General features: G+C 44.8%; 1 protein-coding gene across 14 annotated transcripts in view; it reads right to left on the bottom strand.

Moving 5' to 3' along the window:
• Positions 1-27,009, bottom strand: part of RUFY3 (RUN and FYVE domain containing 3) — a 341,239-nt gene that overhangs the window by 107,391 nt on the left and 206,839 nt on the right. For all 14 annotated transcript variants that reach the window (XR_011204687.1, XM_069236852.1, XM_069236853.1 and 11 more), the window contains one exon: positions 7,153-7,236. Coding sequence is in view for 13 of the 14 variants with exons in the window: in XM_069236852.1 (XP_069092953.1) it covers positions 7,153-7,236 (84 nt within the window). In the remaining variant the exon portion in view is untranslated. The remainder of the gene's footprint in view (positions 1-7,152; positions 7,237-27,009) is intronic.

Here is a 27,009-nt window from a genome sequence, read left to right as displayed (position 1 = left end):
AGATGATAGCACCCCACTGAAATGCATTGTAGTGAATGGCAGGTTTTGAGGGTCACAAAAAGGAGAACGTATAAAGGGTGATAACAGAATTTAGTTACACTATAAATCATTTGTTGATGGTAGCATACTAATTTTATCAATTGTGGTGTGTTCTAATGTGATTTTACCCTGGAAGAAAGCCTTCTGCTATAATTTCATGACTCAAGTTGGAGACAAAGCTGTTTTCTCATGATTTTCCCCATAGAGGTTATGGAAGGTGCCCCAGAAGCTAAAATGAGAGCATATATTATCTGTTATTTCACTCTTATCTTTCGCATCCATATGAGAATGACTGCTGACATTTTCAGTAAAATGTACTTCCAACAGGAGCAGCCTGTCAATTGATTTCCTAGTGTTCTACTGCAGTCTCCCAGTGTTTCAGTGTTGCCAGATTTGTATACCCATCCCAAGCCCAAATCTGTCCAAGTTAAAGCCCAAATTCAGCCCAACGCGTACAGATATCAGCACAAATTCAGCCTAAAGTGACAACTCTCAAATAACGCAAAAATAGTCTACAGGAAACAATTTACACATCATTCTAACATCTATTCAGTATGCATATAGTGAGGGGAGGTTCACTGGGCACCTGTGTACCTCCAAAATCCTGTCCAAATTTACTTAATTTCTACTCATTGTGAAGCTCAGTGGCCACTGTGACTGTCACGGTTCCGGGCTCAAGTAACTCCCACTGTCCTGTCTAGCCCATCCGGTACTGCCATAGGGAATGGTGTGCTTAGGGTTGCGAATGTTGCCTTAGTGCACCGCAAGGATGGCAGTATCCAGTGCTGCATGCATGTAGCACATGACCATTTCCAGGTTAGCACTGGTATGCACTGTACCAAAATGACTTTCTCCAAGGTCACAGCAGGGTAGTCAATCTTCTGGGTTGTAACACGCATAAAGCCGGCATCCACAAACCTAAAGCCACTTCACCTCTAACCTGGCCCGCCGAAGCAGCTCTCAAACATTCCTCTGTTTGGTGTGATGAATGAGCTGGAGTGTGTTATCTAACAACTCCCAAAAGATTTCTGTGAGTAACCGTGCTTGGAGCGCATAGTTATGCCTTACTTGTTATTTGGGAGACACACGCATGGAGCACTTTAAACATTTGGCAAACCATCAAGAGTAAGCGCAAGGAGTTCATTATGGTAAAAGCGAATTGAGCAATTCATATGATTATTACGAACCTTTTGTAAAAAGCACATGGAGTGCTTTATCTGATTAATACGATCATGCTGGTGAAAGCACACGGAGCACTTACTATTGTTTATACTTCTGGTTCTAATACACGTGCATGGAGTGCTTACTATTGTTTATACTTCTGGTTCTAATACACACGCATGGAGCACTTACTATTGTTTATGATTCTGGTTCTATTACATGTGCATGGAGCGTTTACTATTGTTTATGCTTCTGAGACTGGGCTGGGTGGGGTCACACCGGGTGGAATATGTACTCCTTTGATTATTGACCTTGTTCCTCCTTATTTAAGGTGCAGTAGCATAAACACAGAGGAAATACCACTTCAGAACATTCAGGACCTACTCCCCTGTTGACACACATACACAAGTAAGAGGAAAGGGACTGTGGAATAGGTTTACATCGTCTCTGCGAGGCCAAACAGCAGGCTTAAGGTAAGATTTGCGGTGTCTTGACAACGACCTTTCAACTGGTACTTACGCCACCCAAATCCAAATCTTGCACAGGTGATGAACTCTACAAGAGCAAATTATAATCCTCAGTAATAAAGTCTATCAGCCTGAATGTCAAAGCACGATCAGAAGCGTGGATCGAAAAACATCACATTGAAATGGGTGTTAAGCATTTAAATCCTGAATCTTTTTGCAAATGTTGCGACGTCTATCTTATACTATATATTTTTTTAAACTTCAGCAGCCTATCTTACACTGGGTGCAGTAACTTTTTTAATCTGGTGGCTTACATATTCATAGCACTTTCACAGGCTGGGATCTTGCAGCACTATAAATACATGTAAACCAACCAAGATTCAAATCATCTAGATATCTAAAAGGATCACATTAACAAAGTGATTTACCTACGAGATCAACGCCTTTGCCCCAGATTAGTTTAACTTGCATCTATTTTTCATTTTAGGTGTGTTGATTATATTTTAAACAGTTAAATGTCGGTGAATGGGCAACAAAACTGAAAATACGTTATTCTGTGAGGCCACATGTCAGACCTTACCCACAACTCACTGACCCCACCCTCGTACTCTGGATCATAGCAGCTCTAATTTATTTTTAATGTATTTTGACTGCTGCCTGCCCACTCACCATTACGCATCAGCCTTTTGGCCTTGAACTCCATACAGCCCTGGTTGCACCTTGGGAATGGGCATGCAGAAATGGCTGTGCACCATGCCTGACTGCACATATGTAGTGCTGCATCCATGTTTTCGATGTGAGAGGAGGGGGCTGGAGAGCTTCCCAATGCTACATCTTAATTTAACATGGAGGGAAAGGGAGAGTCTGCTCCAAATTATGGATTGGTCTACATGCACCATCTGGAACTACTATGTGGGCTAGTGAACGTAGGTAAAAGGGTTCAGGGCAAGACATGAGGAAGACAACAATGTGTTTCTAAGATCTGACAATGAATAAGATCACTAGCAAGAGTACTGGGTGATAGGGGGAAGAAACTGGTCAGTTATTAAGAATATTAGTGATGGGCTAGATTTTCTTTCTCCTGTGACTGTAGAGTGGAAGCAGCACCTCAAGTGAGGCCTGACCCTTTCATCTTTCCTGTTTTTTCCACCTGCGCCTCTCTGTTTCTCCCATACTGCCAGAGACACCACAAGAAAGAAGGCTGTGAGGGTCATGATGAGGAAAGGGGCTACCAAGGTGAAAGGGACCTAAAAGCAACATGGAGTAGCAGGCCAGGGATGAAGATGGAGGGGAAGTGGCCATCCAGTGCACCAAAGGGAGAGTGATATTTGTGGCAGAGGTGGCTAATGTTAATTAGCCTGGGTATTGTTCTGGTTTATATGTGCCTCAGGTTCCTACCTGCAGTACCTGTTGTTTACCAGCTCCCAGTCACCACTCAAATGATTGCAGGAGTTTACAAAGAGCTCCCTCCTTAGCTATTCTCTCTGCCATCAGTGGCTAAACAACTGGGCTGCAGCAACTCCTCTAGTGCCATGACTTAGAGGTTTCCACACCAGCTGAAGGAGCGCAGAGGTCTTCAGGAGGGATGCAGGGACTATGGGATACAAGAAAGCAGAAGAAAGAGGTGTAGAGTTTAAAGTCTCCAAGAGGGGCATGAAGTTCAGAAGACAAGCAGGGACTGGGGAAGAGAGCACAGGCTAAAGGCTGTCAAAAGAGCACAGGTAGTGAATGACATGGTGGGCTGTGATGTGACCTGGGATGGTCTGCCACAAGAAGGGCCTGTGAATGCTTCCAGTGACCTTGGTGGGAAAAAACATATAAGCTTCTCCTTGCACGATACTGTGATCAGTCTATAGCTCCTTTCCTGAGACCAATGTACCTTGCATGGGGCCTTGCAATACCTAATAACTAAATAACTTCCAACTTGACATATCCATTGGCGTATGAAATATTTTGAGCTGCCCAGTTTCACCCACAAAAGCTGCATTTTCTTTGCCTTCCCACGCTTTCCAATTTGACCATTTCTATATTAGCTCTACAAAGAGTTCAGAAATTAAATCAGCACGCTGTTTGAAAAACCTTTATCACACATTTATGACACAGCCTTTAGTTGTGCAGTCCATAGTCTATCCAAGCTTGTATGTTGCAAGAAAAATAAATCTAAAGAAATGTATGGGGAAATTTTAATTGGGTCGTAAATAACCACTGCTTTGTGTGCTCTGCATAGAGGCCAAGCTAAGGATTGTATGAGCATGTAGTTTGAAAACCTTTTTGACAGGCATATTTTGAAAAACAAGCACACATGTTTTCAGCCACAACTTCAAGTCAGTCATGCCCCATCATAAAAATCCATCCATAGTCTGATTCCACCCACACACTTAGTTGTATGAAAATGAAAACTACAAAACCACATATGGAAAATTACAATTGCCATTTAAGTAGCCATCACTTTAATGAGGCCAAGGAGTAGATGATCATGTATTTTTAACACCTTTATGACAGTGAGAGGGAGAAGCTCACACGGATTTTAGTTTCAGCTTCATCTCTAGAGCTCTTAATTATGCCCTGCAGTAAGCACTGTACAAGGCTCCCATGTTGCACTCAAAACAAAGCTAAAAAAAAAATTGGGGAAATATCAACACATATTTACACAGTTGTTTTTATATAAGGTGAACTCCAAGTTACATTACGTGCTTTGCCGAATGAAGACAGGAACTTAACCGGGTTCCCCTTTTGTAACAAAGTAAGCAGTTCTGGCCGTCAGGCCAAACCTCCATCATGTTCACAAATCATGCCAAATGAAAAGCAACATGTAGAACGTAAAGGTCAGCATAACTCCTTTCTGCACAGAGCAACAATTTGCAGCAAACACTCCAAGCCTAATTTAATACGGCATCACTGATTCTCAACAAGGTGTTTTATGGAGGCTCACCCGTGCCAGCTTGAGGTAATGGTGGCACCTGGCAGGCCTGCTGTATGGGAAGTCTAAGGATGGTGGCGGGCCCTGTAGAGTGGCACATGCAGAGAACTTCCTTTTCCTTCACTATGCTCCAATAAATGACAGTGTTGGACTGGACTCAAGTCCATCCAAATTAAAACAGAAGTGAGTGCACTGCTGATGCAACTCTGTAGTTTTACTTTTATCGACTTATCTGGGCACCGAGACAGCCTTAAAAAATGCGCACAAAGGGCAAATATAAGCCCAAAAATAAGGCACCCCCCAATTGAGTTTTTTCCCCACACAAATGGGTAAAATATTGTCCATTTGTGCGTGAAATAGCCCAATCTGGCAACACTGGAGTGGTCAAAGTAACAACTAGAGCGCTAAATCTATCTTATGACAAAAGTGTGGCACAACTGAAGCCATCTTGATTGATAAACCTAAAAACATTTGGTAAAAGTAAAAACATTTAATTTGAAAGGAGCAAAATGCGGTGTTCATTTTGTCAGAAATTATGGTTAGTGCTGTAGAAAGAAAAATTAGGACATGTTTTCAGTGAGTTCTCAAACATCTTCCTATTCCATTTCATTAAACCTTTTGAACATGTAGACTGATTCATGCTGTACGAACACCAGCAGCAGACTGCCAGTTAACTCAGCTGTTACTACAGTGTTCTAATGCGCACCTAGAGTGCTAACATCCTGAATTCATGCCAGAAGTGTGGCACGTCTGAATGTCATCTTGATGGAAACAAAAACTGAAAGAATATTCTTCCAAAGGACACTACAGTAAATGAGGAAATTAGAGAGCTTTGTAACAAACAAATCTCTCAAGATGGCCGTTAGAGAAAAAAAGAGCCCAGAGCTAGCACACATATCACGAAAATGTAGCCTAAGAATAGACCAATGACAGAAGTGTGCAACAAAATAATGTTTTTTGCAGTTTTATATAGCAGAGACTTAACCCGAAGGTATTGGATTGCTTTACATGAGCATCAGTTACATTACACAAGGACACATTTATTTTGGTTTTAGGCATGGGGAGATTAGGTGATTTGCCCAGAATCACAGGATGTCAAGCTGATGCCGAAACTCAAACCTGGCTCCCCAGTTACAAAGGTATGTAGCTCTTGCCATAATGCCTCATTCTCGCCCCTAAATGTAACATATAATCAAGTGATCAACTGGATAAAAAAAAAAAACATAGCAAATAATTTAAAAGTGCTCTGTTGCTATTTGAGAAGTCAGAAAATGTCATCATTTTAGTTTTTTAGGGCACAAATCATTTTCTATGCGAGTAAAATCCTCTAATTTTCATATTTTTTAAAGGAAATGCTTTAGGTATTACAGTTTTGATTACATCAAGATGACATCAGGTGTGCCACACGTTTGTAATAAATTCAGAATGTTAGCAATCTAGTTGTTCATTAGAATACTGTGGGTAAGCAGAGGTCAGGGGCATGGACTTTGACAATTCAGGGCACGGAGGAGGGTGTAGAGGCAACAAGTTGACCACGCTGGGCGGGCAGGCAGGAGGGGCAGTGCCAGCACAAAGGACCATGGAAGGCAGGGGAAAGGGGGCAGGGGGAACAAACCAACCATGCAGGACAGGCAAGAGAGCTGTGGCAATATACCAGACCATTCAGGCAGGAGAGTCACAATGTTTTTAAGCCCAGAAGGGCTTCATTTTATCTGGCTTCTACATACAATTTCCTCTTTTTCAATGTAAGTCAATGGGGGAAATCAATTCCCTGTTTTTTTGTCCAAAATCTCCCTCTTACCAAGTTCATAATATTGACAAGTATAGTATACTGGATCACGGAGGGCAGGAGGAATGGAGTAGACACATGGACTCTGATAACAGAGGGAAGAGGCAGATGGGCAGGGGCCCCAAACTGACCTTACACGGCAGGTGCTGGGGATGCAGCAGCACAATACACCATACAGGGCAAGCGGGACAGCAGGGCAGGACAACAGAATATATTAGAAGCAACTGCGCCCTCGACATGCACTGCTATGGACTGCAGATATCACATCAATCATGACTTCTTTTACGACATCATTGATAATATCAATGTAACATTTGCAGTGAAATTATTGATGAGAACACTGTGCATGGCGCAGGTGCGAGTTTTAGTTAACTCAGAGCACAAGTTATAGTTACTTGAAATAACTAACGATAACATCTTAATTTCTATGGTTTTGTGTGTGTAAAACCTGAACCTAACTATAACATGTCACCTTTGTTTTTTTAGTGAAAAGAAATATACACACACACGCACACACAACTGAATGCATTCACAGTGATGCACTTCTGCCAAATTGTCTTGAAATGACTCAATTGAGAACATGCATATTTCTGGATATATTTAGCCTGTTCTTATATTGTATTTTGGGTAATGGAGTCATTTTGATGTGGTAAATAAACCTCACGTTCTGATATTATTGCTGAACACAAATACCATGTGCCAGATATTATGCCTTCTTACAAAGAAATACATCAGGAACCCTTTATCTAATGTCTCCAAGCTTTGCATGTTCTTACCAATCTAAGTTGGGTTTCCTCTTTCAGATGCTTCCTTGCTTCACTTACGGCACTTCCATTTCCTGTTTTGTCAGGCTTTGTTGCCTTTAAGAGAGAAAGAAACAGAAATGCAATTAGGCCTCTAAGTAAAGATTGTAAATATTTTAGGACACTTAACAAAATGAATACCACCTGTAAAAGCCAAAAATAATTATTTTAATAAAACTAAGTTGGAGCTCTGATGTTCATTGCTTACAATAAACGGCCAAAGCCGATTTGTCTGGGATTAATGTGCTAATGCATGCAGGGTACATGAGAATAAGCCCACAGGAGGGGACAGAGTTGGGTATATTTGTAAAGTAGCCTCTTGTGAAGTTCAATGCAAGCTTCTAAGTGAAGGTGGAAGCATAGATCCAAACAGTAGTTGAGCAATGAATACTGGCCTGAGCCAAGCCATGATTGACAAAGTCTCAAGCTAACAGCTAAAAGAGGTAGACAAAAAACAAACTTATGTGTCCTGTAAACCATAGGTACGTTTGACAGCTGCACTTTCACAGCCCAGATCTCAAAAGTAGAGACATGGGCAAGATCTCATCTCCCTCTTAACTAGCAAATATTGAAATAAATCAAGACAGTCCTGGTGCACTCTTTGAAACTGCACAGTTTCAGTAAGAAAGGACATGCAAACATCTCCCCAGTCAGTTGGCAGGAGCTTCCTGCAGTGCAAATGCCAATATAACATTTACTTAGTATCAAGATGCATTGAAACAGATGATTTGTGCATCATATATCTGGGTCACACAAAAAGACTATCATTTTTAAAATGAAAAAACAAACAATAGAAAGTGGGGCAGAGCAAGATAATGCGTTGTCACAATAGTGCTAATCGATGGGCCAGCATCATGGCCAGATACGATTACTACAAGTTGGGCTAGTTACCAGTCATGAAGGCCTCACAGAAGTCATAGATCCTCTAAGAAAGCCTTTGTTTTTCACTCAGCGTCAGATTGGCACCAAAACAAAGACCAATTGCGTAATCAAAAGAAGATGCACATACTCTGAACACAGCTTGAGCATCCCTTACTGAGTTTGTGTAACAAAAGTAAAGAACAAGTTACTTACCTTCGGTAATACTCTTTCTGGTAGGGACTGTCTAACCAAGGATTGCTTACCTTTTTTTAAACTTCCCCAGGCATCAGACTGGATCAGGAAACTTTTCAACAGTATCCCTGCCCAACGAGTGGTGTCTGCAACTCTGCTTTGACATTGCTTTGTGCTGAACGTCAAGTGCGTGGGCCTATATAAGCACCACCTATGAGAGTTCACCTCAGTTGGATTTGATTAGTCCACAGATGCAGACCTAAAATGAATCAATCATGGCCAGTGTGTGGATCTCTAAGATGGAACCTTATTATGTGAATGGGGAGGGTTAATGAGGAATCGGTCATTAGATCTTGTCTATACCATTGTTCTGAGTCACAGGATTGAATGGCTCCTCCGCTTGGTAAAACTGCGCATGGGCATTGATTCCTTTGCTAAATTGTTTTCCCGCAGGCAGGTGAGGAAGGAGTGGAAGGAAAGTGTAGGTAAAGTATGTCCCTGCACTGTATAAATACATATGTACAAATATATACAAGGGTTTAGTAACTGCAACGGCCACAGGATTCCAGGGAGTAGGGAGGGCAGATGTGAATCTACAGCAGTACATGCCACAAACAAAAGCTTACAGGGTAACAATCCGTTCGATGGCATGTGTGGCTGTAGATACACATGCTCTGCATAGACTGTAAAGCAGTCCCTCCATAAAAGCGGTGGCTAGCCTGTAAGAGTTGCAGTTGACTGAAAAGGTGTTCGAAACACAGCCTGACCTAAATTAGCTTGTTGGCGTGCTAGCACAACCACACAGTAGTGTTTGGTGAATATATGTGGTGTTGACCATGTAGCCGACTTACAGATGTCAGCTACAGGGATGTGACTGGTAGTGGAATGTGCTCTAGGGGTAACAGGTAATGGTCTTTTAGCTTTAGCATAACAAGTCTGAATACAGTTAACTAGCCTTCTCGCTATGCCAGATTTGGATATTGGGCTGCCTTTGTGAGGTGGTGAGAAGGCTACAAAGAGCGGCTTAGTTTTCTTAAACTTGTTAGGCCTATCCATGCAAAACAGGAGCGCTCTTTTACCATCTAGAGTGTTGAGAACCCTTTCTGCAACAGAGTCAGGTTGTAGAAAGAAGACTGGTTTGTTCAAAGGACTGATTTAAATGAAACTGTGAAACCACTATAGGGAGGAACCTAGGGTTTGTGGAAAGGACTACCTTAACTCTTTGCATTCAGAAGAAAGGTAAGGGTTGGTTCATGAAGTTCACTGACACGCCTGAGTGAAGTGATGGCAACTAAGCAAGCTGCCTTCCAGGAAAGGTATTGAAGAGGACATGAATGAAGTGGCTCTAAGGGAGGATCCATGGTGAGCACAATGTTAAGGTTCCATGACGGAGCCGGGATACCTTTTAAGGCCTTCCATGAAAGCTTTAATGACTGGGATTTTGATCTAAGAAGAAATATGTTGTCTGTTCTGTAGATACCCAGTTATAGCTGAGAGATGTAGGCAAGTGGCAGTGTAGGCTAGATTCGCCTTTTGTAAATGGAGCAAATAAACAATCTCGAACAGTAGCATCAAAGGGTCAAGACTTTTAGGCTGAAAGTAGCAAACAAAACGTTTCCATTTTGCAGCGTAACACACTGTAATTGTGGGTCTATGGGCTTCCGCGAGAATGTCCATATATTTCACAGAAAATCCTAGGTAAACCAAACTCTATGAACTCAGGAGCCACATCGCAAGGTTAAGTTACTTTGGGTCTGGATGTCTGATTTGACCTAGATTTTGAGTGAGAAGGCCAGGCCTGTGGGGGAGCTTCTTGTGGGGGACTACTGAGAGGTCTAGAAGTGTTGTGAACCATGGCCGAAGTACCCAAGTGGGAGTTACAAGGATCATGGTGAGAGATATTTGTCTAATCCTCTAAACCAGAAATGGAATGAGAGGGAGAGGTGGAAAAGCATAAGCAAATATCCCTGTACAGTTCAACCGTACAATGTTGCCCTTGGATAGATGGTGTGGATACCTAGAGGCGACGTTTGGGCATTAGGCATTTTCCTCTGTGACAAAAAGATCTATCTGAGGAGTTTCACACTTGGCAAAATATGGTTGAAGCACTGGGGGGTTGAGTTTCCGCTCGTGGACTTGCTGCTACATCCTGCTGAGCAGGTCTGCAAAGTTACTGTACGTCCTTGGGAGCTACTCTGCCACCAGGTGAATGTGGTGGTGGAGAGCCTGCCTCCATACTGTCAGAGTTGTGACAATTGGGACAACTGTGATACCCCGACCCACTTCTGCAAATAGTACATGGCTGCAGGGCTTAATTTGTAAATAAAAAATTTGCCGGTGCCCAAAGCCGCCCTCGTAAACACACAGCTCCTGCATTTAAATGTGCAAGCACGTAATACTGGAGCAGCGTAATCCTGAAGCCATCTCAGCCTCTTCAATCCATTTAAAGCCACTCCCTGCGCCCCTTCAGCTCACTACTGCAGCTTTCTGCTTTCTCCCTTTGTGACGCTTTTTCCATTTTCTCTTCCTCCGTCTTTCCCAAATGTGTCTTTTGCTCGCATCAAATGCTTGAGGCAGAAGAATAAGCGCTGGCCCTAAAAAAAAAGTGCTGGTGCTCAGCACCGGAAACAACAAGCACAAATTAAGCACTGCAATGCTGGCTTGTACTATGTGCGGACTAAGACAATCTTGTGAGATATGTGATGAAGAACGGCTTTGAGGGCTAGAAACACTGCCTAAAGCTTGAGGTAACTGATGTTTAGGGATTGGTGACCAGAACCGGAGAATCCCTGTACTGTGAGGTCTTAAAGGTGAGCACCCCAGCCTGTCAGTGAAGCGTCTGTAGCCAGAATGACCTGAGGCATACGGTCCAGAAAAGGCCACCCCTTCAACAGGTTGGTGGTGTTCCACCAAAGCAGAGAGCAGTGAGTATAGCAGTCTTATAACACTAGATCCTCCAGGTGACCCTATGACAGACCACTGACGAGACAGACACTGCTGTAGGGAACACATCTATAGTCTGGCATGGGAAACAATGGCAATGTAAGAGGCCATCATTCCCAATAGTTGCATAATGGTCCTGATTGTGGGTAAGCTAACCCTAACACCGCGTTAAGGATGGCCCCTAGACAAGGCTGTACCTGAAGAGGTTGAAGATGGGACATGGAGAAGTTCAGAGTGAAACCCAGTGTGTGAAGGAGGTCCACTGTCAACTGATGGTGGCACTGTTGTAAGGTACTGGCTTAGATGAGCAAGCCGTCTAGATACTGCTAAACAATTTGTGAGGACTCTGGGAGTGGTAGTGACCTCGAAAGGCAGGACTCTGAACTAGTAATTTTTGCCTGCACTAATGAACCTTAGGTATTTTCGGTATGCAGGGTGAATGGGAATATGAAAAGTAGGTGTACTTTAGATCTATGGCTGTCATAAAGTTGCCTTACTGTAAAAGTGGGATAATGTCCTGAAGGGTAACCATGTGAAAGTATTCTGACAGGATGCATTTGTTTAATGGTCAGAGTTCGAGAATAGGCCTGAGAGAACCCTCCTTCTTGGGAATCAGGAAGTATACTCCTGTCCCTTGGTGTTGTAGTGGAATGGCCCCTTTGAGAATAAGTCATTGACCCTCCTATTTGAGAAGGGTTAGGTGTTCCTGAGATAGCCTGTTACTGTGAGGGGGAATATTGGGAGGAGTGGTTATGAGCTCCAGACAGTAACCATGTGGGACAATGGAGAGGACCCATTGGTCCAGGGTAATATTGTGCCAATGTGAATAAAAGTGTTGTAGACTTCCTGCAACAGGTGTTGGATGAGCAGGGGGAAGATGGAGGTAGTCACTGCTTTGCAGTGAAAGAAAATCTGTGTAAGGTAGAACTCTATCCTCGTCCCGTATTGGTGTTGCGTCTATGGGAGCCTCGGTGTAAGCCCCTAGAATAGGTGGTTTGAGACTGTCTGAGATGTGATGTAGATGCCTCAGATGTCGTGAAAGTGTCTCTAAACCCAGGGGGACGAAATTTGCCTCTGTGTGGGGACTGAAGGGCTCCCATAGTTTTTGCTGTGTCCTTGTCCTTTAGGAGCATTTCAATGGCAGTGTCCACCTGAGGCCCAAATAAGAATGTCCTTTTCGAATGGCATATTAAGGACCACTTGCTGGACCTCTGATTTGAAACCAGAGCTTTGCAGACAAGGGCACTGGTGTTATTGCCGCTTGCAGCTGTGTCAGCAGCTACCAGGGCACAGCAAATAGAGTTAATAGAAATTCTCTGCCCCTCCACAATTATTTGCTGTCATCTTTTTCGATGATCATCTGGTAAGAACTGGAAGACCTCCTCCATTTCGACCCAGTGAGCCTAGTCGTATTTGGCCAACAAATGCTTCTGAGTTAGTGATACTCCAGTGATTGGCTACCTGTGCAGCAACCCTTTTGCTCGCAGCATCAATTTTCTTACTCTCCTTCTCAGGAGGAGGAAAGTCTCCAGTGGCCTGGCTGTTAGTATGTTAGCTGTGGTAGCAACAATTAAGTCAGTGGGGAACATGAGACCTAATGTATATAGGGTCAGAGGGAGCAGATTTGTATTTTTTGTCAACACTAGGCATAATAATTCCAGAGCAGACGGGCTCCTTGAAGATTTTGTATGCGTGACAAAGCATGCCAAGGAGCACTGGGAGGAACTAAATATATCTTTATGTTTAAAATGTTTAAGTATATCTAAGAGGAAGTCCTGTTCGATAGATTCTCTATGTAATTCTACATTATGAAAAGCAGTCTCTCATGCCACTACTTATTGGTATGAAGTAGTGTCCTCTGGTGGTCAGGGGTGTGTGGAGAAGAGGTCAGAATAATTAGAAGGGATAGGTTCAGGATCGTAAGTATCCCAAGGGTGTGGGTCGTGTTGTAGCCCACCTAAATACCCCCAGCAAAGGAGCCCTGCAGACTATCTCCCGGTGCAGGTGAAATGGGAGAATGAGGAGAGGAGGGAGGTGAAGGGGAAGGAGGCAGAGGAGGTAGTGAAGGCCTACGAGGTGGACTAGTGCCTTGTCCTTAGATCTCTTCTTTCGAGTTGGAGGAGTGCTCAAAGTTTCCTAGAAGGTAAACTCCCTTATCAAAACTATAGGTGATGGTGCAATTATATGCCCTGTACTCTCCTGAATATGGAGACGGCACTGACAAGCATCTATAATCTCCAGTATTGGCTCCATAAGAGAAGGGGTAGCAGAGGACTGGCCCGAGTACCTCTTTTCTGATGATCTTGGCTCTGTGTGTTTGGGCACCAAAGATTTTGTTCGATGTGATTTAATCGGCACCAAAGTGGAGACTAGAGGTGATTGATTCAGAGCGGAACTCAAATCGAGATGGAGGAGACCTCTCGGTCCGATGAAAGGGAGGTCAAAGTCACGGAGGGTGCCTTGGTCTTGGTAGATGTTTTTGGTGCGAAGCCGGAAGGCGAGGCAGCCGAAGTAGCCTTTCGGTTCTGACCGTAGCTTGGTGGCAGCAGAGGGCCGGCAACCTCGAGATGGGGCCTATTAAAAGTCTTGGTGTGGGCAGGAGGAGTCATGGTTCTCACAAGTTGTGCCAAGGTGATCTTGTGGCTTTCAATGTCCGATTGGACATCGGAGTCTGAAGAGTCCTGAATAGAGAGGGCCTCCTCATCCTACGTGGGCTTCTCCTGTGCATGCGCATCCCCAGAGAGGTTCGAGGTGTCTTGTGCGCCATTTCCAATCGACATGCTCTTCGGTCCCTAAGCTTCTCCGATCAGAAAGATTTGTAGGTGTCACAGGTAGCCACTTGATGATCAGGGGAGAGGCAGAGATTACACACCAGATGCTGGTCGTTGTGTGAAAATTGTGTGTGGCACTGAGGGCAGAGGCGGAATGGAGTCCGTTCCATCAGGGTGACATATGCGTTGGTGCCGCATGGAAGATAGACAGAGTTGGGCGTGGATGCCCAGAAGGGCATGTAGTCAGTGCCTGAACCGACGAGTTGAGGCACGCGATAAGGTGGAACAAGCACGAGCGAGGGTAAAGTAAAAGGAAAGATTTAAAACTGGAACGACTCGAAAGATGAAGCGGAAACACACGTCTCAACCCGACAGCGGAAAGAAAACAATCTAACCAAGGAGCCAATGCCCATGCGCAATATCACCGTGAGGAGGAGTCACTTGATCCCATGACTCGGAACACTTCGAAGAAAAACAACTTGCACTACTCCGGACCCAACACCAGTTGGCAGGAGTATGCACAGCATGTGTATCTACAGCCACACATGCCATCGAACCTTGTTTTTCTGATAGAGACTTCAAACTGCAGATTCCTCACCACAGTGACTATGAGACGCAAAGGGGTGGAGTTGTAGGCTGCCAGCACTCTGCTACACGTTCTGTACGTTTCATCCTATGGAAATACTTTTCTTGCCTTTCATGCTTCTTGCTTAGACCCACCCTGGCCTCTAGGTGCTCACAGCACTCGTGTGCACCTGTGCTCCCCGGTGTGTTCTGGCACCATTATTTGACTGTAGTGAGGTGAGGAGAAGGGAAGGGGAAAAGCAGGCAGCCTAGGAGGTAATTTGGCTGGTTAGGAGGTTGCAGATGGCAGCATTACCAGTAGTGTTAGGCTCTGGTATTGTCGGATGCCGACCAGGAGCTTAAAGAAGCGGCCAGTGCAGGTACTGGTGCAGCTTGCGTCCCTCGACAATGCTGCCCCCGCATTGCCTCCCTCAGCACCCCTATCATTCCACTGCATTCCCAACGCACAACTGCCCTACACACTGGTCTATGCAGTCTATACAAGGCACCTGTATCAGACGACTGTGTAGTGATTGATTCAATTGTAAGAGAAAGCATCAGTCCCCTGCAGAGCTGAACATCACGGAGCCCAAGCCTGTAATGGCCCTGTTGGTGCCCACTTGAGGCGTCCAAGAGGGACTAGGTAGAGGCACTCTGATGCCGTGACTCGCTCACGGAGTCAGACATAGTGTAATTTACTGATACAGCCAGCGATGTTTCACAACAATTTTGAGACAGCTCTTAAAAGTCCCCAGGGCATGGGGGAGAAGTGCACCAGTCCACCAACAGTATCAGGAAATCATGAGGCCAACAGAAGGGAAGTCACAAGAGTAGTCATAAGGGGACACAAACAACCATAAGAGAATTTGCCTTAAGTATAAATAACATAACACTTTCAACCTAACAAGTACAAGACGCGTCAAACAAGAGCAAGTAAAAAGGGACTTAAAAGCAGAAAGTTCATCCAAAAGGCCCAATGGCACTGAAACCTCCCTAACAAATTATTGGGAAAGCACTGCCAAATATCAACAAAAATAAACAGGTATGTGGAGGTTTCTATGCGAACAAGAAAGCTGTGCTACAGCAACAGTGACGTCACAGAAGTCAGCAAACCCAGTCTAATTTACCCACAGTTATTAATGCCAGTCAGCCATGCCAAAACACTTAAAGCGAATTCAACAGGGAGTGGAACCCCCCCCACAAAGGTGCTCTTAGACCAGTTTAGGATAATGTCTGATGGTCCCAATGATGTTCTACCTCTTCAGAATACTGTTAAATGCGAGGTGGGTGAGTCCAGCCGTGGAACTGCCGCCATGAACCAGGGTGGGATGGAAAGGATGAACCAAGACAAACATCACATGAATCATCAGTCACAGATAATGAGGTACTGCCCACACTTAGCCTGGCTTGCAGATTGGGCCCCGAATAGATCAAGGCAGGGATCATCCAAGGGCCTGACAATAAGTACCAGGATCGTAACAGGCCAGAGATCACTTTATCAATCATTGGTACATGAAGCACGATACTAGTTGAAGTTCATAGGGAAAAGCCAAAAATCAACTTCAACTCCAGTTTATCTACTTTCCCTGCCTTTAAGAAAGAAATGATGATTCATCCGCCCACTAAAATCAGATCAGACCACAAAGGGGACCCACTGAACATATACAATCACCTAACAACATCATCAAGTAAATCAGAGGAAGGGAACACTCTGGGATAGTCTCCAATGACTCCAAACTTCTCTAATTTGGCAGAGACTAATTACAGATGTGGCAAAATAGGTAATTATGGCAACAGCAAATCTCTCTTTTGTACCATTCTGGCATGAACATGAAAAAATACCTATTCATGGTATTTCAACATCCAATGACCTGGGCAACCTCAATCTGGAAATAATGACAATCAGTCATAATGCCAAAACAAATTAATTCTCCAAGCATACTATTAATCCAAAGCCAATAGCCCAATTAAGCGAATCTTTCAGAGACTTATAAACAGCCACTAAGGCAGCATGATGTAATGACTGAGTTCAATGACACTGCTCCTGACCTCGACAGCAGAAGCCCTGAACATGCAGTCACTTTAGATGGAGGTCCAAATTGGCATACTTTCAAGAATGGTAACCCAGCTGCAAGGACTTGATGAAAAAATGACATCCAATCTGCACACTTCCCTTTCTGGGGCTCATTGTTTCTGTAGAGACATAATTGAGACACTAGGGGTGTTACCCAGAATTTTACATATAAAGCTAAACGGCTGGCTGCAGACTGAAAAGAAAATCAGGTCACAAGCGAGGATTCATCTCCATTTAATAAGGTCATCATTAGTACTGCCTCAAAACCATAGACCAATAACATTTACCAAGTAATATCTGCATTTTCTTAAATAACCAAACCAATAAGCAAAGCCACCAGTGTATTATCTACCACTCATGAAGACAGTCTATCAATAACTTTGCTATTTCAACCAACAAGCGACAACCTAGCGGCCACAAGTACTGGATCACACCGTGGAAGATTCTAGGTTGGAACAAATTGGCCAAAGGAGGTCAGAAAATAATTCTATGCCGGAGGGGGTCACAACCCAAGTAAAGCTTACAGAAACATCTCAACCTTCTTCCTAACACTCTGATGGCTTGCCGCCGAGATGACAGAACCAGGGAATGATAGCAATAGCCCAGGAAATGAAGATAAACCCTCAGAGCACACTACCAAGTTAAAAAGAGATCCTGTGGGTCAATCAACAACAGTCAAGACCTAATGAAAAGCAGTGGCACTAGAGGCAGATCAGCCACTAGTGATAGGACATGTGGAAACCATTGTGATGAGGGACAAAGTACCCAAAAGGCCAAAATGACCACTGACTAACCAACAATAACAGAAGCTGATTGCATTGGGAATGCTGAAATGCCTCAAACTGAGTTGACTAGTAAATCAGTCCATCCACTGGCAAAGCAGAAATTCGATGTGGAAACACAATGCAATCTAGCATAACTAAGGGCCAGTTGACCCACCACTCAAAGAGGGGTGAGAAAGCAACTAGTACCGACTATTCACGGCACAACAGCCAGGCTTCAGCAGTCTCTGTTCAAACAATACAAACTGAGATTGCATCATCCTACCAGACATCAGAAGTAGTACCCATTCTGAAACAGAAAATGCAGCTGTCAGCTGAAGTAACAGACCCAGACAACATACATCAGCCTGGGAACACGACCTGGCCATACACTCACTCGAATGAAGGTCGTGACAGCAACTAGCAGGCGAGGCAGTGCTCAGTGCTGTTTCTGCCCTTATACCATAGTGAAGGTTTGCATGACTCTTTAATTTGGGGAAGTATTCCATGTCTTTTCACTGCTATTGTCATAATTTCCAACATTAAATCATGCAACACGGTGTGTGTAGACTTTCTCGAAGAGATATTCCCAAGTATAAGAAAAACATCTAGGACAGACAAAAATACCACCCTTATGTCCCAATGAAAAATCTTCCCCGACTATGGACCTGACGTACTGTACGAGGCACAGCCTAAATATCCATTGCCACTAAGACAGAGCAGAGCCAAAGGGAATATTTCCCCCCAAAGACCTAAACATGAGACAGCGAGTATCCTTTGATCTGCCCATGGTCCCAGCGAACCTCTGGGAAAGGGGAGAAAATATCAATTATTGAAGCAGGTGAGGGCCATGGTCCAGTCAAACAGAATATCATCAGTAACAAAGCAGCCCATGGAGAACCATCAAGGGAGTGGGAATGGCTGCCAGGGATTTAATCACCCACCGGCAATTGTTGGCTACACATGGTTCAAGGGAGCCCTGATCTAATAGCTAATCAATTATCCCTTGTTTCTTGGCATCTGGCAGTCCAATAATCTTAAAAATTATACCAACTGTATAAGATTGCTCAATGGATTTTCAGTAATGAGCCTGCAGGAAATCTGGGCAAAGGATGAGATGACACTAACTGGTTACATCTCAAAGGTTAAGTCTGCAATGAGACTTTCATAACACAGGTGATATTAAGTGGTCTCGCTACTTGTATTTCATCCAAAGTGAACTTCACCTGGTCCTCGTTTTAGATTAATTCAAATGATATTTCAGTGTCTGAAATAATTTCATAATAATGTAGGGGATTTTCTATATAATGTTTTCATTCCGCATGAACTGGTAAAAAACAGACTTATTCAGGACACATTATTAGTAAATCTAAAAAGCTAACAATCAGTATTCCCAGACCATGAAATCATTGTAATCGGGCAATTCAATGAGGAACTGTCTTTTGAATTCAAACAATCTCCGGTCTTCCACAAATAAAATATTTTTTACTGCATCCCAGAAACTGTGTCTAACCCCATACAGCGAAGGATCTCAAATACAAATGGTCGCTTTCAACCATATATAGCCAGGTCAAATCACGAGACACACCACTTAGCAAAAATCGCAGACTACACACTAATCACCCCACGATTACCAGAGACAATAGAATCCTTCCAAACAGCTTGTAGTGACAAAAGTGATCACTTTAGTTCTTAAAATTAAATGGAAACTGGAACTTAACAAAAACTTTAAAACAACCTCATCTGAGGACAAGATCTCTCACCAGTGCAAAATAAAATGAAACTTTTTTTCACAAATTAATTACAATAAGTGGAAGCAGGTTGAAGGGAATGTTCTCACAAACAGATCAGAGGAATTTCTGGATGGGCCAAAACGATTAAATCATTGGTAGACCACTAGCTAATGAAAGAGCACTGAAGATGCCCAATAAAATGAGGTGCGAGTGCAAAAAGTTAAAAAGTGACAGCAACTATATGGCACTCTGTAGAACTAAGAGTGCTCTTCAAAGGACTAAACAAATTAATCAAGCACCACCGAAAGTGCGGCGTGAGCCCAGCAAATAATCCTTGCATACAGAAGCGAACAAAAATATATAAAGCAAAATGCTGGAAAGCTAAAGCAGAATTCTAAGCCAGGAATGGTTTGATATCAACGAATGGGCCCTATACATGGGCTCCAATGCATTCTAGAGGTTAATCCACATAATAATTTTGCCTGTGTTGTCAGCAAACTGACAAGCAGACATGGTAGGAATTATTGTTAACCCTTTATTATGTTCAATAAAAACATTATTTGATGCAGCATGTATGAATTCTCCCTGACCAAACCTAGGGAGCCAATAACACCAATCGTCTCAAAACCCACAATCTTCTATTGCCTATCACTAGTGGCAAAGTGGCCAGAGCCATAAATGCATTGAAAACTAAAGGAGCATTTGGTCCGAACGGAGTCCCTATAGCAGTATTCAAGCAAGATTTAGTAACTCGGACAACCCCATTGTCCGTTCTGTAATAAGGGGAAATTATCTAACAGCATTATTCGTGACAATTAGCGAGGACTGATACTTCATCCCATCCATAAGAAGGGGCCAATAAACAACCTGCAAAACTACAGAACCATTGCCTTTCTGGATGTAAAAGCAAAGGCATTCACAAGATTCTACTAGGTGAACTAGAGGACTGGGCTGCTAGCCTGAACATACTTCCAAAATTCCAGATTGGTTTAGGAAATGCTGTAAAGCACTAGCCTACATCAGAGCCATAAGCCTACCGCAAACAAGGCCTGAAAGCAGAATTCCTCTCTTATATGCTTTTTTTCTGGAATACAGTGTGATCTTTGATAAAGTGATCTGCAATACCCTGTAGGAAAAACTGAAAGGCTGGGGAGGGGGCTGAGGGCGAGAGAATCCCCGAGATATTATTCAAAGCTATCCGACTTCTACATATGATACATGGGTTCGAAATGAACTGTGCAATGGTCCAACAATTTCAAAGAAAATCTCCACTGATCGTGACCTGAAACAAGACTGTGTACTGGCCCCAGTACTTTTCAATCTCTACACTGCTGATTTACAACCATCCTTGGCTGACCTGAGAACTTAGCCTCCTAAACTTAGGGGACAACATGTGAAAATATTAGGTCCCCAAGGACTCCACCTTAACCCCACTTTTTTTAATATATAGAACCTAATTGGTATTTCTTGTCCAATCCTTCAGTATTACGATCCTATCATACGTGGATGGTACTCAGCTCCTGATCACTTATCACTTCTGATGGCGACTCAGAAAGCATAAAAGAAACATTTACACTCTGCATGAAGGCGCTACTTGACTAGCTTAGGGCAAACAAGTTAGAATGAAACCCAGACAAAACAGAGATGTTTGGGTTGACCCCTCTCCCAGGATGGACAGGAGCCGACCCAGAGTTCATACTTCTGTATTCTTCACATGCTCAGGAAATCCTGCCTCAGAAATCCCAGGCTGCAGTGGTCAAGGTCCTAATTTTACCTAGGCTGGACTACGCCAGCATTCTGTACCTGGGTATTCCAGACTACTTAGTTCAGCATCTGGGGTTCCTCCTTCACAGTCATGGTAGCAGGCATGTGGAATTAGAAGCCTAGTAATTTGAGATCAATTATTGACAAAGTAACTTTTAAAGAGGCAATGAAAATGTAGCTATTTAAACTTTAGGGACTTTGGGATACCTGTCGGAATCTGCCTCCTCTTCACCTGTTCTTGATACAAAGCTCTGGGGCACTCACTGAGTAGCTGAGTGCTATACAACAGTCATTCATTCATCTCAAACAATCGCCACAACTCAGTTTTATAAGATGCAAATTCCTGCTTCTAACTCTAAAGTCTATTCAACCCTGCAAGAATCTGGATGCCAGTACCTACGACAGATGCTGCAGAAGTAGTCCTGAATCACTATTGCATTTATTATGCCTCTGTCCATTCTTATTGTTACTCAAAAGGGAACTTTTGAGTCCAAGCTTCATTTGACTGGGAGTGAGATCAACCAAAGCAGTACTTGACGAATGCCTGAGTGGAACAGTTGTGCAAGTTATGACAAGACTTCTTAATTTTTTTTGTTCTAGCAGTGACACAACCAGGGAAAACAAAAGTAAAGTTGCACATTCAGTCATGCCCTACGCCCACTCAAGCTTCAGGCCAAAAAGTATTGGTTAAATAAACAGCCAAGTCTTCCAAACACAAAGCACATGATGATGAATGTTCAACAATTATTAACTTTCTCTGCTGACCAGGACTGACCTCCATTGGACATTCATGGTATCTTAAAAGGTCTATTAATTATGTCTGCCAGAACTCGGATCAGAGGGCCACAGGGCACACAGGCTAGTGGACCCAACCCTGGTGGTTGAGGCCTTTCACTCCTGATGCCCTGGGGCCCGACCTGCTTGGGATCCTTCTCAACTGGGTCAAGTGCCCCTTTCTGCACTTGTCTCTCAGTGGTAGCTCTGGTCGAGCCTTCAAGGCTCCCTCTTTGGGATGTAGATTCAGGTCAGTGAACATGACTCCTAACTCAAAGAATTCCAAAGTCCAGTTCCTGTACTGCGAAGTCAGGCCACTTGAGATGGATGCAACAGCACCCGGCAGCGCAAGATGTGGAAGCGGGAATAAGGGTGAGTCCTCTGTCTCCCGACTGGAGCTCCAACAAAGGTGCGATGTCTAAAGCAATGTACTGCGATCCTCTGTTAAACAGTTTGATGTAGTTGGCAGGCTAGACTTGCTGGTCACAGCATTATTCCTCTTGTCTGGGCCACGACCCAAACATTTACCCACAGTGATACTAGCAGCCCCCTCTGGCATACAGGGTTGCACAGCTGCTCATTATCAGGCATACACTGTTGGTTTAGATTGCCCTAATCACAGTGGACAAAGGTCTAGTGTTCTAGACAAATTAAGTTCACCAGTGGCCCCTTCTGGCATACGGGGTCACTGAGGTGCAAGCCTGCTGCATCGTGCATGGAGCACTTTACATGGTTGAGATCACAGTGGCACTCTCCTGGCATACAGGGATCGGTCTTTTCACACGTGCAACGACCCAATCAGTGTGCAGCCCCTGTCCTCAGACCTCATACATGAATTCCACTCAGCAGGGCTCCCCACTGGACCTCATTCCCTCCAACGCTCTCCTCTTCCTCACAGGGCACAATGGTCTTGGCTAGTAGGTGGGCAATGGTACTCCAGAGCAGGGGGTTTTGGTTTCTCTTGGTATTGTCCCCTCACCCAGCAGGGAGACTAGCAGGCCTTGACCCCCAGTCCAGGTCATAGGCTGAAGTCTTGCAGAGCTTCCCCTCCTCACACACTCCGCAAGGCTGTTTGACAGAAGACACATTATTGGGGACTCCCCTTCTTATGGTCCTTTTCCAAACACCAAATCTGATCTAGGGTCTGGGTCTCTGAAGAAGGTTTGTGCCGGGGTTCTGCTTCTTCTGAAGTGGGCCCTTCTCATTTCCATCTTTCATCATGAAAGAGGTCTGTCAAAGCAGGCAGGATTCTGAAGCGGATTGTCCACAACACAATTAAAGAGAATGACCAAAGTTCACACCTGGGTGTCTGCCACAGTGATCTGAGAATCAAAAGGTTAATCACAGACTCCCAGACTGACTCTGTGATTCTCTTATCAGCCGCATCTCCCTTCCTGGGATGTGTCCAGGCCCTTTCCTTGTGATCTATCACTGAATCTAAAGCAATCTTTTGATACGTAAAGGAAGTCTCACCTTTTCTCTCCAGTGTGTCCCACCCAGCTCACAGGAATGCAACAATAAACAAATTTGTCTGGGGGGATTCCTCTCCTCCTTGTGTCTTTAACAGACATGCCTGAGTTCCTCCATACACACTCTGGGCCTCATTACGAGTTTGGTGGGCGGAAACTTCTGTGTTCAGGAGGCGAACTAGCACCTGTCACGCAAATCACTGTCTGCAAAGCAGAGAGTGATTTGCGCAACAGGTCTGGCCAGGGGGGGCCCCGGCACCCAGTCTCCGCCAGCCTTTACATGGCAGTGACACCACCATATAAATGCCGGCGGAGAGAGGGGTTGTAATCCACAGGGCAGCGCTGCATGTAGTGCTGCCCTGGCTGATTGGGACCAGCAGGCCGTCTGGCGGCTGAAAAGTGGCGGTGCTGGCGGTCTGACCGTGGCCGAACCACCACAGTAATAATGTAGCAGTCGGACCGCCACCGCGAGTCTGGCTGCCCCAGGACAGCCAGACTTGTAATTAGGGCCTCTGTGTCCAGCACTGTACCTCGATGCATTGTACCTTTACATGTACCCATGCATACATCATACACACTCAGTCTGCAAACACAGTTCAGCAATGAAGCTTTTGTATATTTAACCAGGGTGTGCTCACATACATCAACGCAAATCAACAAGTGATGGACGGAATGCTGAACATTGTCAAACATTCACCCCCAGTACAGTGATCTCGGCCTAAATCCATCGTTTTTTTGCTGCCCATGCCATTCCAGTTTGGACCCAGCCATATGCAAATCAGTCTTGACCCTGTTCCCCATGGGAACAGTCCAGCCCGAACTGCTAGGCCAGGTCTTCCCTGAACTGGAAACAAGCATCCTGGGACCGGTTTCGGGGTTTCACCCCTCATCAGCCAGGCTAGCTTGAATCCAGTGGCATCATGGGAAGCACGGGACCCACGTCTGGGCATACCCTTCCCACTTAGGGCGACAAAGCAAAAACAACAAGTGATGGACGGAATGCTGAACATTGTCAAACATTCACCCCCAGTACAGTGATCTGGGCTTAAATCCATCGTTTTTTTGCTGCACATGCCATTCCAGTTTGGACCCAGACATATGCAAATCAGTCTTGACCCTGTTCCCCATGGGAACAGTCCAGCCCGAACTGCTAGGCCAGGTCTTCCCTGGACTGGAAACAAGCATCCTGGGACCGGTTTCGGGGTTTCACCGCTCATCAGCCAGGCTAGCTTGAATCCAGTGGCATGGGAAGCACGGGACCCACGTCTGGGCATACCCTTCCCACTTAGGGCGACAAAGCAAACATACATACTGCCAGGACATACACTCACTATGTGTGCGCTGCACAACACTTCACCCTTCATATAATAATTCATGCAAGCACACATACACTAAGAGCATGCTTTATTCACACATGCACTGCACAGCCTTACATCTCTCATGTTATGTATTCCTCGGGAGTTTGTAGCCTCACTCCACGGACACAGAGTAAAAGGGTCCTTTTCACTGCTACCGATTTCTACATGATATGCTGCCACCACCGCGCTACTGCTACTCAACTCCTGGTGAAGGCAGTATCCTTCAACCACTATGACAGTAGCACCTTGGGCGCCCCTCCCAGTCTACCAAGAACGCAATATACGAGAAAAGCCGATGTCATTGTGCACAAGTATGATCTGTGTTCACCTATGACAACAACAAAAAGATCAGCATTAAGGATCCGGACAACTGTGCAGTTGGAGACTCAGGCCAGGGGTACAAGACTTTATCATGCAGAGAACTTTTCCATCCCAACGTCTCTACTGATTAATGCATTATAATAATATTCCATTGAGCTTCCAAAGCACAAGACACTTTAAGCACTGACTGCGTTTTAACATACTGTTATAAGGTCTCAAGATACTTTATGCACTGATCGATGATTTTGCCCATCTTCCATTGAAGAACATTATTTTTACCTAAACGTTTGTTTTAGACAGAGAGGGAATAAGTTATACAATTGTTTTTATGCATCTTCTACTGTAATGATTTCTATTAAGCAATCAAACTTTCATTCATTCACCTTTTGAATAGCTACCACACCATTACCTTGTAGGAGTTGGGTCTGTGGATTGGCTCAGTCAAAAAAGTCAATGGTGAGCAGGGTCAAGAATGATTTCCATATGGCTGGGTCCAAACTGAAGTGGCATGGTAGGCATAAAAAACAATGGATTGAGATGGGGCCCAAACGATTGCCAATAGCTGAGATTAATTCAAGCATTCCATCCATCACCTTGTTGTTTCCACATTTGCCACCCTAAGTGCGCCGGGTATGCCCAGACGTGGGTCCTGGGCTCACTGTGCCACTGAATTCAAGCTAGCATGGCTGATGAGGGGTGATACCCCGAAACAGGTCCCAAGATGCTTGTTTTCGCTTCAGGGTGGACCTGGCCTGACTGTTCGGGCTAGACTCTTTCCATGGGGAGCAGGGTCAAGACTGATCTGCATGTAGGTGGGCCCAAACGGGTGGCACAGTGGGCAAAGAACCAATAGACTGGGATGCAGCCCAGAGTAATTGGCAGTGGCTGAGATTAATTCAAGTATTCAATCCATCACTTTGTTGTTTTGGCATTTGCCGCCCTAAGTGTGCCGGGTATGTCCATCCGTGGCTCCCAGGCTCACTGTGCCAATGGATTCATGCTACCTGGCTGATGAGGGGTGGTACCCTGAAACTGGTCCCAGGATGCTTGTTTTTGGTCCAGAGAGGACCTACCTTGGCAGTTTGGGATGTACTGTTCCCATGGGGAGCAGGGTCGAGACTGATTTGCATATGGGTGAGTCCAAACTAGGGTGGCCATAAAAACGATGGATTGGGATAAGGCTTAAGCGATTGCCAGTGGCTGTGATTAATTCAAGCATTCCATCCACCATCTTGTTGTTTTTGCCCCATCTCCCCTGGAATACAGGAAAGCTTTCAACGCCAAGAGCACAGCTCTAAGCTCCAGCAGGCTGATATGGAGCAGGGCCTCCACTGGAGACCAGATGCCTCAGATCTCCGTCTATTCCAGCTGGATCCCAACCAAGAACTGATGCATCGGTCACCATGTGAGCTCTGGTTAGGCATCTGCTGCGGACCCAATATCGGTCCTGCAGCCATTGCCTCTCTCCTGCAGTTTCCTGTGAAACCTGAACCAGATACAAAAGATCCCCCTGGTGCTCTGCCCACTTAGATTTCAGACCCCACCACAGAGCCTGTAAATGTCATCTGGTGTGCTTGACCACCAGGATGCAGGAGGTCCTTTGTCCCAGCAGCCTCACAGTCATCAATGAGATTCAGGACAGAAAATGTTGGATTCTGCCTCCGACAGGGTGGCTGCGTGTTGGCAAAGCCAGGCTAAAGTGACTTGGGGGGTGTGGCAGGTGGAGGGATAGAAAACTAGGCCATGTGCTGTCCCTATTGCCCTCTCCTATGGGTACTGTGGCCATGAAAGGGCTGGGGAGATTGTTGCACTAGTTGAGCCTGTTGGTGATTCTGGGAACTCCTAGAGTAGCTATGGAGGAGGAAAAATTGTTGCTGGGAGCCGAGAGGTCCAGAGGGCATGCTTGGTCTCAGATACATTTAAAGCACTCAAGGGCAGAGTTTGCTTTTCCCCCAAAAAGATGGGAGTCATCAAATGACATGGCTGTAAGGCTAGTCTGGACATCTCCCGAAATCCGGGTGGACTGCCTCCAGGTGTGCCTGGGAAGGGCCACACTAGTGCCGATAGCACTTCCCAGAGAATCAATGGTATCGAGTCACCGCCAAAATGTGAATCTGCTGCATCACAACCATCCATCATGGCCTGAGAAAACAATGGCACTGGCTTCCTCTAGGGACCGTGGGCAATAGCTGGGCTTCAAAGTCCCACAGGGCATGAGAGTAGCAGTCTAGGGGGCAGCTGGTAT

Source organism: Pleurodeles waltl, chromosome 1_2, assembly GCF_031143425.1.
Source record: "Pleurodeles waltl isolate 20211129_DDA chromosome 1_2, aPleWal1.hap1.20221129, whole genome shotgun sequence".
In the NCBI taxonomy this organism is placed as follows: Eukaryota; Metazoa; Chordata; class Amphibia; order Caudata; family Salamandridae; genus Pleurodeles; species Pleurodeles waltl.
The sequence above is the reverse complement of the archived record's forward strand: the minus strand, read 5'-3'. Positions and strand labels throughout refer to the sequence as shown.